Source organism: Dromaius novaehollandiae, chromosome 15 (assembly GCF_036370855.1).
Source record: "Dromaius novaehollandiae isolate bDroNov1 chromosome 15, bDroNov1.hap1, whole genome shotgun sequence".
Taxonomy (NCBI): domain Eukaryota; kingdom Metazoa; phylum Chordata; class Aves; order Casuariiformes; family Dromaiidae; genus Dromaius; species Dromaius novaehollandiae.
Window position 1 is genome coordinate 13079453 of NC_088112.1, and position 13398 is coordinate 13092850.

At 44.2% G+C, this 13398-nt stretch overlaps 1 protein-coding gene across 2 annotated transcripts in view; it reads right to left on the reverse strand.

The window, feature by feature from the left end:
• The window catches only part of ADAM19 (ADAM metallopeptidase domain 19), a 38072-nt gene that overhangs the window by 3861 nt on the left and 20813 nt on the right, over positions 1–13398 (reverse strand). The window contains exons 10-22 of one of the 2 annotated variants that reach the window (XM_064520928.1): positions 12324–12408; positions 11935–12074; positions 10202–10379; positions 9411–9500; positions 7801–7996; positions 6976–7084; positions 6227–6431; positions 5597–5677; positions 4247–4355; positions 4010–4145; positions 3716–3782; positions 2953–3168; positions 173–319 (exon numbers count right to left, since the gene is read on the reverse strand). In XM_064520928.1, coding sequence (XP_064376998.1) covers positions 173–319; positions 2953–3168; positions 3716–3782; positions 4010–4145; positions 4247–4355; positions 5597–5677; positions 6227–6431; positions 6976–7084; positions 7801–7996; positions 9411–9500; positions 10202–10379; positions 11935–12074; positions 12324–12408 — 1759 coding nt within the window. Of the gene's footprint in view, positions 1–97; positions 320–2952; positions 3169–3715; positions 3783–4009; positions 4146–4246; positions 4356–5596; positions 5678–6226; positions 6432–6975; positions 7085–7800; positions 7997–9410; positions 9501–10201; positions 10380–11934; positions 12075–12323; positions 12409–13398 lie in introns of both variants that reach the window. The other variant, XM_026118630.2, reaches the window with a different exon arrangement.

A 13398-nucleotide genomic window follows, 5' to 3' on the forward strand; every position in this document is an offset into this window, starting at 1 on the left:
AAGCTCCCACAAAAAAGCTAACCAACCCAACAGTCCTTCCAGGTCCATCAGCCAGGACTGTGCATAAAGGTGTTTCGCAATACGATAGCAAGGTTACCTCCTTTGGGGTAGTTTTATTTCCTGGTGGTGGGAGGATGCTGCTGTGCTCTGTCACCATGTGCTCAGATCCTACCTCTGCTGCTGGCTGGAGTTGTCCCGGGTTTCTTCTGTGAGACAAGGGCAAAGAAATTGCAGGACCATCCCCTGGCCGGGTCCTGGGTCTGGCAGGGACGGGGTTAGCTGGCAAAGCTCTTTGGGGTGGCCGGGGCCTAGAAATATCCTAAGCAAGAAAGAAACAAATTTGAATTTTCATTCAGGACAGATATCCAACCTGAAAGCAGAGAAAATATTTGCACCCACTTCACACAGGTAACTGTGGCTATTGCTTACCATATTATGCAGGTGACTAGGGGATTTAGACATCTAGAGTTTTTCATCTACAGAGTTTCTTGACCCTTTGTTGAGACTGGGCAGCCTTAGCCTGCTGGGCAGCTGGTTTCGGACCAAGGACAACCCAACAGTGTAACACGGCTACCTTGCACTGACTCCTAAACGGAGCTGCAGGCTGAAAGCATGATATATTCCCCTTACTAAGGGATCCAGAACTTTTATGAACCTTGAATTTTTCAAGGAAAAGGGAAGCTTTGTTCCAGCACCTCTCCGTTATCCAACTCATTGATGTATTTGAAGCTGGAGTGAGTTGCCTATGCATACACTCCCTACATGACTGCACGTACAAAGTATGTGAATGCTATGTTTGTGTATGTGTGGTGTGCTTATACAAACACACACACACACACACAGAGCCCTGCACCTGCCTACAGTCAATTATTGCTTTGTTTGTGCACACAGCTGTCCCTAGTGGGATACTCTGAGCATTATATTTTCCATTCGTCTAATGAATTTCAGCGTAATGCACGCCCCTGGGGAGAAGGAAGAAGAACTAGCTGCCTGTTATTGCTTAGTTTCTGTGCTAAGTCATTGGTTTACAGGTGTCAATTTAATAAACACAGCTGCATTCAAAAACTGGAGGGCACCCAAAAACCCTGCAATATTCTTAGAATATGTATAAATGTGATGCTCGATGGCTACATCAGCTAACGGTTGAGGATTTATCACTCCCCCAGGACTTTGCCTCTGCGGCTGCAGAAGAGACAAGACAGACAAAGTCCTACTGAGGGCAGGGCCCAAGGAGTGCCAATAGGAGCAGCAAGGGATCAAATCTGGCAGATACTACAACTGTCTAGGAAGACACTGACACTGGCAAAGAATAAAACTAATGACTTCCTGTGTATCGTCTAGATCTCACAGCTCTTCTCCAGCCCAGAAATGGCAAGGTTTCTTTTGGAAATCTTAGGGCAAGCGTCCTGTCTAGGACGTCTGACTGATATAAAGAGACTGGATGTGTTGGAGAGGAACTACAATGGAGATTGTGCGGAGCTTGTCAACAACCAGCTGGGAAGGATACCTACTCCTTATTGATTAGACTCAGCTTCCTCCTTTTGTTTTGATTTTCTTTCCTGCCCAAGTGTGGCTGTTCGTAGGAACAATGGAGCTAGAAACAAACCCCATTCACTAAAATATTTTGTTGTTGTTTACCTCTATATTGTTTAGAGATGCTGCCTGGGAGCTAGCCTGCTGCTGTCCTCTGTAACATGAGCCCTTTCCTTCTGGGCTGGCCCTAATCTAATAAAGCTGGTTGAGAAAGTTTTGGTAAAAAGAGTTTAGGTCAAAACAGACTGATTTGCAATCTTTTTCATAAAAATGTGGGTTTTTTACTAAGCTTGGAACAAAATTACCAGTGAGGGAAATAGATCAACACCCCCTTTCCTTATAACCCTCAAAGTAACCTGGTGGTTAGGACACTCACATGAGTCACCCTTGGTTAAGTCTTATGCTTCCCATGCAACATGTTAAAGATCCCATTTCTATTTTCCAGTGAAATGAAAAGAAAATTTCTATGTATTTTTTGTGAAACAAAACTTCTGTTTGCTGCTGATACTGACAAAAGGACTTTCAAAGAATGGTAGATAGTTTCAAAGCAGGAGTTTATGTTGACTTGAGACAAAGAAAAACCTCCCATGTGCCTGAGGCTCAGTTACCATTGTGAAAAACTGCTTCTGTAGTCTAGGCATGGCCAATACAAAGTATACCTGTGTATAAGGGTTCATCTCCAAGGAATGGAGATCCTGTATTCAGCTCTGGACTTTGGACTTGTCATTGACTGGTAATCTCAGAAGGACTTGTTTCCAGGCAATAAAATACATGCAGAAGGTAAGAGGAGCTAGGCCATGCTTGTTTGGCGGAAAATGTGTGCACTAGCATCCGATAAACAGTCATTATCGCTGCAATACAAAGCAAGGAGGACCACCCATAACTGTCCTGCTGAGAGCTGTCCAGACAGGTTGTGGAGTCTCCATCCTCAGAGATGTTCAAAAGCTGTCTGGACAGGGTCCTGGGCAACCTGCTCAAGGTGATCCTGCTTGAGCGGGAGGGCTGGACTAGATGATCTGTAAAGATCCCTTCCAAACTCAACCGTTCTGTGATTCTGTGGTTTTCAGAGGTGTTGTAAGTGCTGGGGAATGAGGTGGTGCAGCCCAGCTCACTCACACCACCTCTCCCATTAGGATATCAAGCTAAGTCTAAATTAGAGCAGGACAGCATTGAACTCCTGGAGGAAGGGGAGTCCCTCTCACAGAGCTGCTATTTCCAGCTCAGTGCTGTCTGTCTGGACTTAACCCAGTTCAGGGACAGCCCAAATCATGGCCAGGCACTGGGAGAGAGTCTCAAGCCACACATGATGCCAGCAAGCACTCCTACACTGCCATCAGGGTTAAATAGGCTTCACCATCCTCACTCAGAACAAACTCCTTGATCAAACTGCATCTGCGGGACAGTGCAGCGTCCTCCTACCTGAGACACTGGGGGTTTGGGAGCAGGAGGTGCTGGCCTGCTTGGAGGTATCCGCCTGGCGATGTCCTTTGTGGTGGCCTGATGCACCGGCCCCATGTGTTTCCCAACACCACAGCTGGAGCCAGTGGAGAAAGCAGGTGGCTGCTGTGCATTTATTCGGAGACCTGGAGCTTGCTGGGGAGGAGGTTGTGATGGGATTTCAGGGAAGCCAATAGCCTGTGTAGAAGACCCACAGATCCAAGGGGTTAGTTATTTCCCCCTCAAATCACCTTTTCAACTCTTTGCCACACTTCTGAGATTCACAAAAATCACAAAATACTGGCTACAAAACCTGTATGTTACATACACCTTGTAGGCCCTGATTAGGTAGTCTGGGACAACTGGGGATCATGAGGTAGAAACAGAAGTAAAGGGAACAGAGTAAGTCAGGTAGTAGGGCTGTAAGTAATGCTTGCAAGTAAATCCAGGGTTTGCAATTTTTACATTCCTGAGAGCAGGATATGGCAGAACAGGATCTATCAGGAGAAACAAGTGCCCATACAAGGCTCATCTTGTCCTGCATCCTGCATTTAAGGAAATGGATGGAAATAAATGCTAGCAATATACAGTCAGCTCCCCCTGACTTTCAGCTGGGAGCACATGTGTATTTCCCCCATCATTTGAAAAAGCCATCCTCTAATTGCAAGGTGAGAGGAAACAGAATCCCACTTAGCAGGGCAGCTGCATCTCTCCCTGGGGAGGAGTAAGGTGACATTGCCTCTACCTTCCTTTGCTCCTGAGGGGTTTTCAGCTTGAAGGCAGGGTTTGCATGGCCACTTCCAGAGGTATCGCTGACAATCAGAGAAAAAAAGGGAAGAGCAAGTGTTATTTCCTTGATATGCTTTCTCCTTTTTCTTTCCTATAATTTAACAGAACAGTTACTCAAAAAATGAGAAGCATATACTGCTATACCAACAAGCCCATTTAGTTATATTTCTAACAGCCCTTCCAATTTTTTTCTATTTTGACAGTGAAAGGGGTAGATGGAAGAAAACAAAGCACAGCTCTGATTACTTACCTGAACTGCAGGGTCTTCTTTAGAGAACAGATGACAAATTTATTCTGGCATTTCAGATAGCAAAATAAAAACACGATTCCAGTGAGAAGCAGAAGGGGAGCCAGGATTGCTAGCGTTATCACTACCACTGAAAAGCCTGAGGACAAGAAAGTATAGTTAGTCAAATGGAAACTCTCTGCTCCCAGCATAACCCAAGACATTCTGAAGTGCCACCAAGGTAAAACCGGTGCCCCTCACCTTCCGGCATTGGGGGGCCACTGTCCAAGCTTCCTCCCATCCCTTCCTTGTTGCAAAATGGGGGAGCCCATCCTGGGTTGCAGTGGCAGTTTTTGTTATTATTGCAGACCTGGAACAAGAAGACTCAGAGTTTAGTGCCAGGTCCTAAAGAATTTGCAGGCTAAAAAAAAAACAACAAAAAAACACAACCAAAAAAACAACCAACAAATCCAAATACTTGCTAGATAAAAAGCTACACAAGAGACTCTTATCAACATAAACTGGGAGATAAGTGCTGTTTCCTTTTCTGGGGGTGAAAATGCCTATTATTTCCTTGCAAATTCTCCCTTTGTCCACAAGACAAGGATGCTCTTGCTGATATGCCACTAACCAGGACTTAGGAGAAAAGCAGCATTTAAAAATTCCCTTCCTTGCCTTATCTCCACACTCTGAAAGACAGGATTCTCCCCTTTCACACAGGGAAGATTTCTTATTGTAGAGCTTTATTACCTAGCTGCCTACCAAAGGAACCTTTGTGTGTTATACCCCCTGGGCAGCCCCTGCAGCAGTTGCAGCTCACCCCTGCAACAGATCATGACTTTTGGAGTGCAAAGGAGCCCTAACTTTGAAGAGGACTGGCACGCTCATCACTTGAGTGCATTCCCTAACCTCCCTGATCAGGGATGTCCTGTGCTAATTGTAGTGTTTAATTTGATTCTGTGTAACAGCTGTCCGTCACACAGTACAGCCTCGTGGACCATATGGAGGAAGCAGAGTGGAAGGAAGAGTGGGGTGAGTCCCTCTCTGTACTGGGGGTGCCAGGGGGCTTCCAAGCTGCCAAAGGCATACACTCTTCTCCGTCGCCTACACTGGACCATGGAAATGAAAAGATGCTGATGTTTTTTGCTAGAAATATTAACAGAAGGGCTAAAAATTCTTAGCAGCCTTCTCTTTCCATCCCCTGGGCAAATAGCAGAGCACAGTTTGAGATAAACTGTTCTAAACATGACTTTTTAGTATGTTTTTCCTTTAGGAAATCTTATTTGTTGGACTGAATATAAACTAGGCCCAGAGGATTTTTCTGTAAAGATTACCCCTTCTTGCTCCTAATTCATTGCCATTCATATCCTTTCCTCTGGACCTTCTCTGTCTCTCTAATCCCCTGCCAGAAGCTAAATCTTATGTTAAAGAGATATTCATGGAACAGGAAATGCATCAAACATGAAAGGAAGGTGCAAATTAATATTTAAGAAGCAGAAGTCAGGAGCAAATCTAAGAGTAGTATCAGAACTGAGCTGAAAAACCATCCACAAATGAATGGCAGCTCATCCCGTCTCAGCCTGAAACGGATGTAAAAAGGAGAACACCTACTCCACGCCCATGGCACTTCTTGTTACAGCTTTCTGATTCAAAGATGATGGATGTGTTCTGGCAGTGTCCCTCAAAGCAAACCTGCAGAGAAAGGATTGGGGTTATGGACTACATTATTGCCTTGTGTTATTTTGTGTTTTGAGGGCTCCCAGACACCTCGACAATACAAGTAATACCATGGGCAGAACAAAGGGCCATGAAGTTAATGTGGTTCCCAAGCAAATGTCTAACCACCCGCCTAACTCCCAGATAAAACAATTCAGAGAGAGGAGTGGGAGCTCAGAAGTCAATAGTCTGGTCAAGCCCATGTGGCAGTTTGGTAGGGGACCTTCTAGGTGTCTTGACCTCTAATTGTGTGGCTCCCCTCTAAGATAGATAGTTTCAACTTACAAAACTCAAACTTAGGATTGGCCCTGGGCTTCACAGGGCAAAGAGTTAAGGTATGGCCTTTGGTGCATGTTCTTCCAACACTCCCCAGAAGCCTCTAAGAAATTAATTTTCTGATATACATAGAAATCTCCTAGAAAGGCATTGGACATCAGAAATGAATGGATTAATAACCACAGAGCACTTTCCAGGTGGGATATACCTTGAACTTCCCCAAACCATTATGGGCAAGACTGTACCTACATGATGGCTCCCACATTTTGTTCCCGTCAACACCAAGCCAGGGTCCAGCATCTCCTTTTCTTCGCTCTCAGATCTGTACACATGGGTCCCACGGCACCTCACTCGTGTCCCCTCCATGTGGATAGTTGTGTCTATGGCAACTGCATTGGACTGCAGGGGTTTGGAAGCAGAGCTCTGGCACTGGATCTTCCCACATTTAGCATCTCTAATTTTGAAGAAAAGGCTAAAGTGAGTGTTTCTGGCCTGGTGAATGTTTTGCAGACATCTGCAGCTCTATATATAAATTAAAGCAGCAATGCTGAGTGATTGCTCAATGGGAAAAAAATGCAAACACCTCCCAGGAACTATTCCAGGCAATAGTGTTCGATGGGTACTAATGGTACCATTTGGCTCTTCCCATTGGGTAGGCCAGACTCAACAAAATCATAGAGAAGACAAAAATTTATTGTCTCAGTAGTATGCTAGAAAGCCACATCTGAGCTTACGAATTTGAAAATCCTATTTTATGCTGGAATTAAAAAAATATCGACTGCTTGTTTCAAAATGCAAGAGGCATGGGAAATGGTAAGCTTAATGCTTCAGTTGTAGGGACTCTAAATCCTAGTAGGATGCAACTGGTTTCCCAGGAGGCAGAGAGAGGGAGTGAAATGAGAGCATGACTTAGTTTAATCTACTGGCCTATAAATTTGTAGTATGTAGAAACATCAGTTCCCCAACTAGCAATTCTTGGCTGCCAGTCTGCTTTCTACCTCATCTCACACTTCCTGTAGTTGCCATAGATGTCCTTCCCGCAGTTCCCATAGATGTCTCCAGCGGCATTAACATTCTCAAAGCAGGTGTCTGGTGCTGGCCTTGCTCCTGCATGGGAGAGACTCACATGACTGACTCCTACAGAGACCAGCAGCCTATCTCACTGCACACCAGCCACTCAGTTGCTCTTTTCTTGGGAGATACGGAACATGTGAAATTTTTGCTGCCTCCTCCTGCCAGGAGAAAAGTCTCCTTAGGCTTCATCACCAATAATGGCTATGCAGAAGGGTGGCATGCTTAGCGGTGACAGCTCTCTCTGCTTGTCACCCGCTAATGTTCAGAAAGGACAGCTCGCTGTGGGTGTCCTCTGACCTCACTTAGCTCCTGCTGGACCCTGTGGTGAGGTCAAGGTTCTGGTGCTCACAACACCACAGTTCATCGCCCTGGAGATCTAAAAGATATTACAAGCTATTGCATGGGGCCCTGAATAGTCTTGACTTTTCCAGGACACCTCTGAGGAGAGTTCTAGGGATACAGCATGATGTAGTAGACAGCACCTTGATCAGTCTAGGAGACCTAGGCTTAATCTTTGATTTGCTGCTGCTGTCCTGTGACCGCTCCCATACCACATCCCTCCTGTTTCATCTCTTTTGTCTATTTAGGTCGAAGCTCTTCAGACTGTGTCCCACACCATGATGGCACCATGCACAAACACTCTACAGCTCCAAGGTGCTATTGTCATATACAGGGTGAATAATAGCAGGATGTCACGTAATATTGGCTGTTCTGAGGACAATATATTTCTTTGCAAGTAATGTCCTTACCAGGCCCCCACAGCTGCATGCACTGGTCTTTATAAGTGAGACACATGCCACTGTAGCAATATGCTTTTCCTCCTTCACAGGAAGCCCCATCGATTTGGTATGAGTTGGGGGGGCAAAATGGTGACTCTCCAGTGCAGTATTCTGGGAGGTCACAAAGTCCTGATCTTTCCCTGCAGAGAGTTCCTGGAGACATCAGCTAAAAGGGAAAAAATAGAATTATTGCTTGGCTTCTTGATGGTTTCATGTCTGCACAATGTTTCTGTGTAGATAAGGAAAAAATTTTGCATTTGTCTCTTCATCATTTCATTTTAGGTTTTTTGAGGTCAGCAGTGATCCAAATGACTCTGTAATTTCATTAACTGGGTGAGCTGTGTAGAATCAAATTAGTGGCTGGGTCCCTTCCCTAGGTAAGGATGAGATGATGCACAGAAAATAAGGCTGACAAATCTCAAGGGGATTCTGCTCAATCTCCCACTGCCCTAGGGCAGGATCTGATCTACCTAAACCATTTTTGACAGATGTTTGTGTAATCTATTCTCAGAAACCTCCCTGCTTGGGAAGTCTGTCCCAGAGTTTGTCTATCCTTTCTGCTGGCGACATTTTCCTAATGTCTAATTTATATCTCCCTTGCTACAAGTTTATCCGGTTAATTCTTGTCCTGTCCACCCTGGACATGGAGAACAGAACAACATGCACAGTTACATGTAGCAGGTTATCATCTCTTGTGAAAGGGGCAAGAATCCAGAGCATTCCTGGAAACTTGCAAATTTTCACACACTCAAAATAGGTCGATAAGAGCATGCAGTCAATGTGAAACAAAAATGAGCTGAAGAGGTAATGTTTGCTTATGTTCATTTTTGAGAGAATTTGTGGCTAAAGCTCGAGATCTTTGCCTCTAAAATCGGAAAAACCTCTTCACAAGCCCTAAAGTTATGGAAGCACCGTGCAAACTACAGACCTGGTCCCTGGCAGCTGTGCTACTCCACACAGTTACAACTTTAGGACCATAGACCAGACCTACACCTATCTCTGTGCCAACACATGGAAAGAGTTAAACCTAGGGGGCTATTTTGACCAGCCTCTCTAAAGAAAGACGAGGTGTAAAATGATAGTTGTCACACACACGCATCCCTCTTTGCTAACATTTCTTCAGCAAGCACCTGGGCAAAAAGTAATTCAACCTCATCCCAGAAAAGAGGGTTAGGAGAAAAGACAGCATCCAGCCTAATTCCAGGAGGAAGCGTTCACTCTAAGATCGCTATCTAGATTTCCTCTAGAGCCAAAGGAGAGAAATGATTCATCTCATCGTATACTAAGTGTTTAAGAAGTAGTGTGACTTCACTCCAGCAGCATTTATTGCTCATCCTAAGTTATAATGGGAGTCAAGACAATTAGTTTAAATTATACAGCCATAGTTAGAGAAAAGGACCCCATTGGTATGATCACACTCACAGCTGTTCTTCATAAAAATCAGACCACACTGCTTGGAGGTGGTGAGCTAAACTATCTGTTTGGCTACATTTGCTCCCCTTTCACCTCCTTTTTTCAGCCTCGCACTTTCACCATGCTGTTATTCCCTCCCTTCTTTCAGGAAAACCCAGAGCACCCACCTTGCACTGCTGGCAGCAGCTGCCATGGGCACACTCAGCACCCAGCTTCAGTGAGCAGTTGTTGGCATTGCAGCAGGGGTTATTGCATTCCTGGAAGACAGAGAGATGCAGCAGAGTTTAGAAGGCAGATGTTCAAGACAAGAATGTGCCAGAGCATCCAGGTGTGCGGATGAAGCTAATCTGTTCTTGTACATGATGAATTACATGCAAACAGAGTATCAGCCTTCCTTCCCCAATATGTTCATTAAACCCAGCACCTGCCAGATTACACCATTGCATAATTGTATCCCCTATTGGATACACTGGATAGGAAAGGTCGTGCTCAATACTTGTGGTGAATTTGAGCTGTTGGTTCCAGCTCCCTTTTGTCTTGATTAGTCGAAGTGTGGATAACATGGAAAAGCAAGACAAGGTTCTAACAGAAGCCCCATTCTTATCAAGAATAGAGCTGCAGGTAAAGCAAGCTGAAAGATATATAAAACTCCAATGTATAAGAATATCCGTTGTTTTTTTTTTTTTTTTAATGATGCTGTCATTACCTCTATTTAATCACAGATTACACCACCCCTGAGTTCTGGGATGCATTGCACTAGGCACTGTAAATTTAGCTAAACACAATACTTTACAACTTTGATTTACATTGCATATATATTTACATACACAGCAAGTATGCATATCTCCTGCACAAACCAAAGCTGTTTATGTATCCCATAATTGTATTTGCAGAGTATGCAACAAAAATCATTGTGTCCCAACTAAACCCCAAATGATTGGATCTAAGCAAATGTTACCTCCACCTCTCCACAGTCACATTCCTCCCCCTCTTCCAAGTAGCCATTTCCACATTTCTTCCCACCATACATTTTTTTGGTATCCGGCATGTTGGAGAGACACATCCCTCCACCAGACTGCAGATACTTCTCCAGCTCTTTTCTATTGCACTGGTTGAACACCTTGGGGAATGGGTGCCTGAATACGGACAGATGTAGAAAAACGTCATGACAGAACTGGGCAATGGTTTAGAGCACAAAAGTATGAGCACATGCAAGTACTGACAAGTGCCAAAGGGCACAGCTCCTTCAAGCAGATCGTGATTTTGTGTGCCTGTTCAAAATCAGATCCATCTTGTATCTGGACTATATTTGGAAATGAGGTCTACTAATAGAATGGTCTTCAAAAAAAACAGCTTTCTTGAAACAAAATATGAACATCAACAGCTCACAAGTATGGCAGTCCTTACCTGCTCAATGTTAAAGTTGTAGCTTATATGTGACTCTGCTAGAACTGCTTGCAAATTTAACTGATAAAAACAGTGTTTCATTTTTCCTCTCTCTTGTCTCATTACAATAGGCTTGAATATTTTCTTTTACATGAATTATGAATTTTGTTTGCTACAGTGCTTGAATGTGAACACCATTCATGATCATGCATGCATATATAGATATTACATGTTGCATGTTCTATATGCATGCCAATATGCATTCACTTTTCACATGAATATTTTTCCTTATTTGGAGGAAATCATTGATGTGAAAGGAAGGCATTTAAGGGAAATGACTAAAAGCCCAGACAGTAAGGCTTGAGGAAACGAGGAATGTGGCTTTAAGTGAATGGGTTTGACTGGCGTTTTTACGTGACTGAAATATGGAAGCTGTTGTGGTTCCTCATGCAAAATGAGCTCAGGAATCCCTGTGGGTTTCCACAGTCGCTCTTCACTTCCCCTTTCTCTCAAAGCTGGCTATTCCTTCCCTTTTAAATGCAGGTTTTTAGTTGCTCACTGAAGTCTAGCAGAATTCTTAAGACAAGAAGCAATGAATGGAACAATTATCATGTCTCCTGACTTAGAAATGTATCCCTATTGTTGTGCCTTTTAGCAAAACCAGTCTTTTCCAGGAGCAATTCTTTTCCTCTCTTTAGCACATTCTACTGCATGTTGCCTTTTGCAGGAGATGCTTTAGAGACCCTATCATGTATCTATACATTTCAAGCGCAACACAATAATGAAGCCTGCTTAAAACTCAGCATGCAAAGTCAAGACCCCATGACATGTTCAGGTCATCTGTTGTTTCTCTGTGCTTGCTGGCAGTTGGCACCCCGGGTTTTGGAGAGATGTGTATGTGTACGCACTGGAAGCCTGTGAGTCTGCTTTGAGGTGACAGATCATTTGGTAGGACTCAGGAGGTCATAGGAACTCAGAAATGAGGGGTTAGAAGGGCCCCCAGACAGTTGCTCAGGACAGAAGATTTTTCTTTTTACCAGACAGTTTAGAGCTCCACTTCTAAATGCTGCCAGGTCTCCACATTATCTAAGCCCAGCCTTGGGCATAAGTTCAGATGAGAATTTAGCAAACTGCTGCTGATACGTGAGCCAGGGTTTGCCCTGCAGTGGTTTCTCTTTAAACACACTGGCTATAGCAGGCAGCAACAGATTCACCTTCATTCTGCATTTCTAGCTCTTATTCTCCCAAGCCTTTCGTAATGAAGCCCTTTGCTTTTCCCAGCAACGCCCTGTGAAGCAGACTCACCCAGTTGCAGAAGCCATGATGCAGCCTCCATCCTCAGCACTGGTAGTGCAGCAGCCAGTTGAATCATGATTCATGCCAAAATTGTGTCCCATCTCATGGGCAATGGTAGCAGCAACACCAATGGCATTGTCGGAGTGATCCTGAGCAAAGTCAAAGAAGGGCACCAGCATTTCACCTGTGCAAGCCCTGTGCACCTCTCGGTCAATGAGTATGTGGCACTTCTCACTGCTACATGCAGAAAATATCAACTGAAGGTATTCCCACCTCTGAGCAGGCAAGCTAGAGGCCTTCATGGGAAATATTTTCTTCTTCGGCTTAAGGCGGCATTTATCTTATGTATTATTCACTGCTAACAAGAAACATCTTATGAGATATTAGCAATAGCTTACCATGTTTACTCCTCCTGACTGGAAATCAGAGCACATGGCCATCACAGGAGCCAATCCAACCGTGGTACCTTGGAATGGGACACCCCTAGAAACAACCCAGAAAGACCATGAAATGGCACTGAGGCTCTTGAGAAGTTGAGGCAGAGAAATAAATGCAATCTGCAACCCACAGCTTTATACATGTACAGAATGTCAGTTGAATACATTTTCTTTAGTGATATCTGCAAGTACAGGACTTTACAGTAGAGTTACAAAGCCTTAACACCTATTTTTCTTGGATTAGTACTTTGCTTTATGAACCAACCAGCCAATCTTATTTTTCATGACAAGCTAGGGCCAAAAAGTGCCCCTCTGAACTTTGGAACAAACACAGAAAAGACTATTTCTGGATCATTAATTGGATACTATTTGCAGATACTTAATCTACCTTAAGCCTGCTATTTTCCAGCTTGGGATTCAGGGACGTGACAGGGTGCTAGACAATACCTTCGTGGTGCAGCCAGCTCGGCTCCCACCTGGCAAGCTGCAATTCTGCACAGTTCCTGCTGGGATATCTGAACTGGGAGCCCTGGAAATTGCACTGAGTTATTATAGTGCAGGATATGACTGGCAAAACACCCAGATCAAGATGAAATACAATAATGTTAAAGGGAAAAAACAAGGGGAAAGGCATTGTATCTCTAGATTTCGCTCCTACACACTCCTCTGACGCACCACTATTTGCTGGTGGATAAATTGCCATGGGAGAGGCAAGGAGGTCTACGAGTTGCTGCAGATTTTTCTTCTAATGACATCTGCATTGCTGGCCATAGCTACTGGCCCTAATGAGATCAGTGGGATGAGTCACACACCATCAGTCAGATCCCAGCACCATGTCCCCCATGTCTCAGCACGATGAGTTAGGAATTAATGCCTTCTACAAAGTGCTCAGTTCCCCTTTACAGATCTTCCTTATGGTTTAGATTTTCATGAAGTTGTACAAGAAATTGTGAGAGTAAAAGTGCATGTGCAGTTGCTTTTGATACACACACAGAGTAATGCTGGCTGCACTTGATTTTTGATTCTGATGCACACT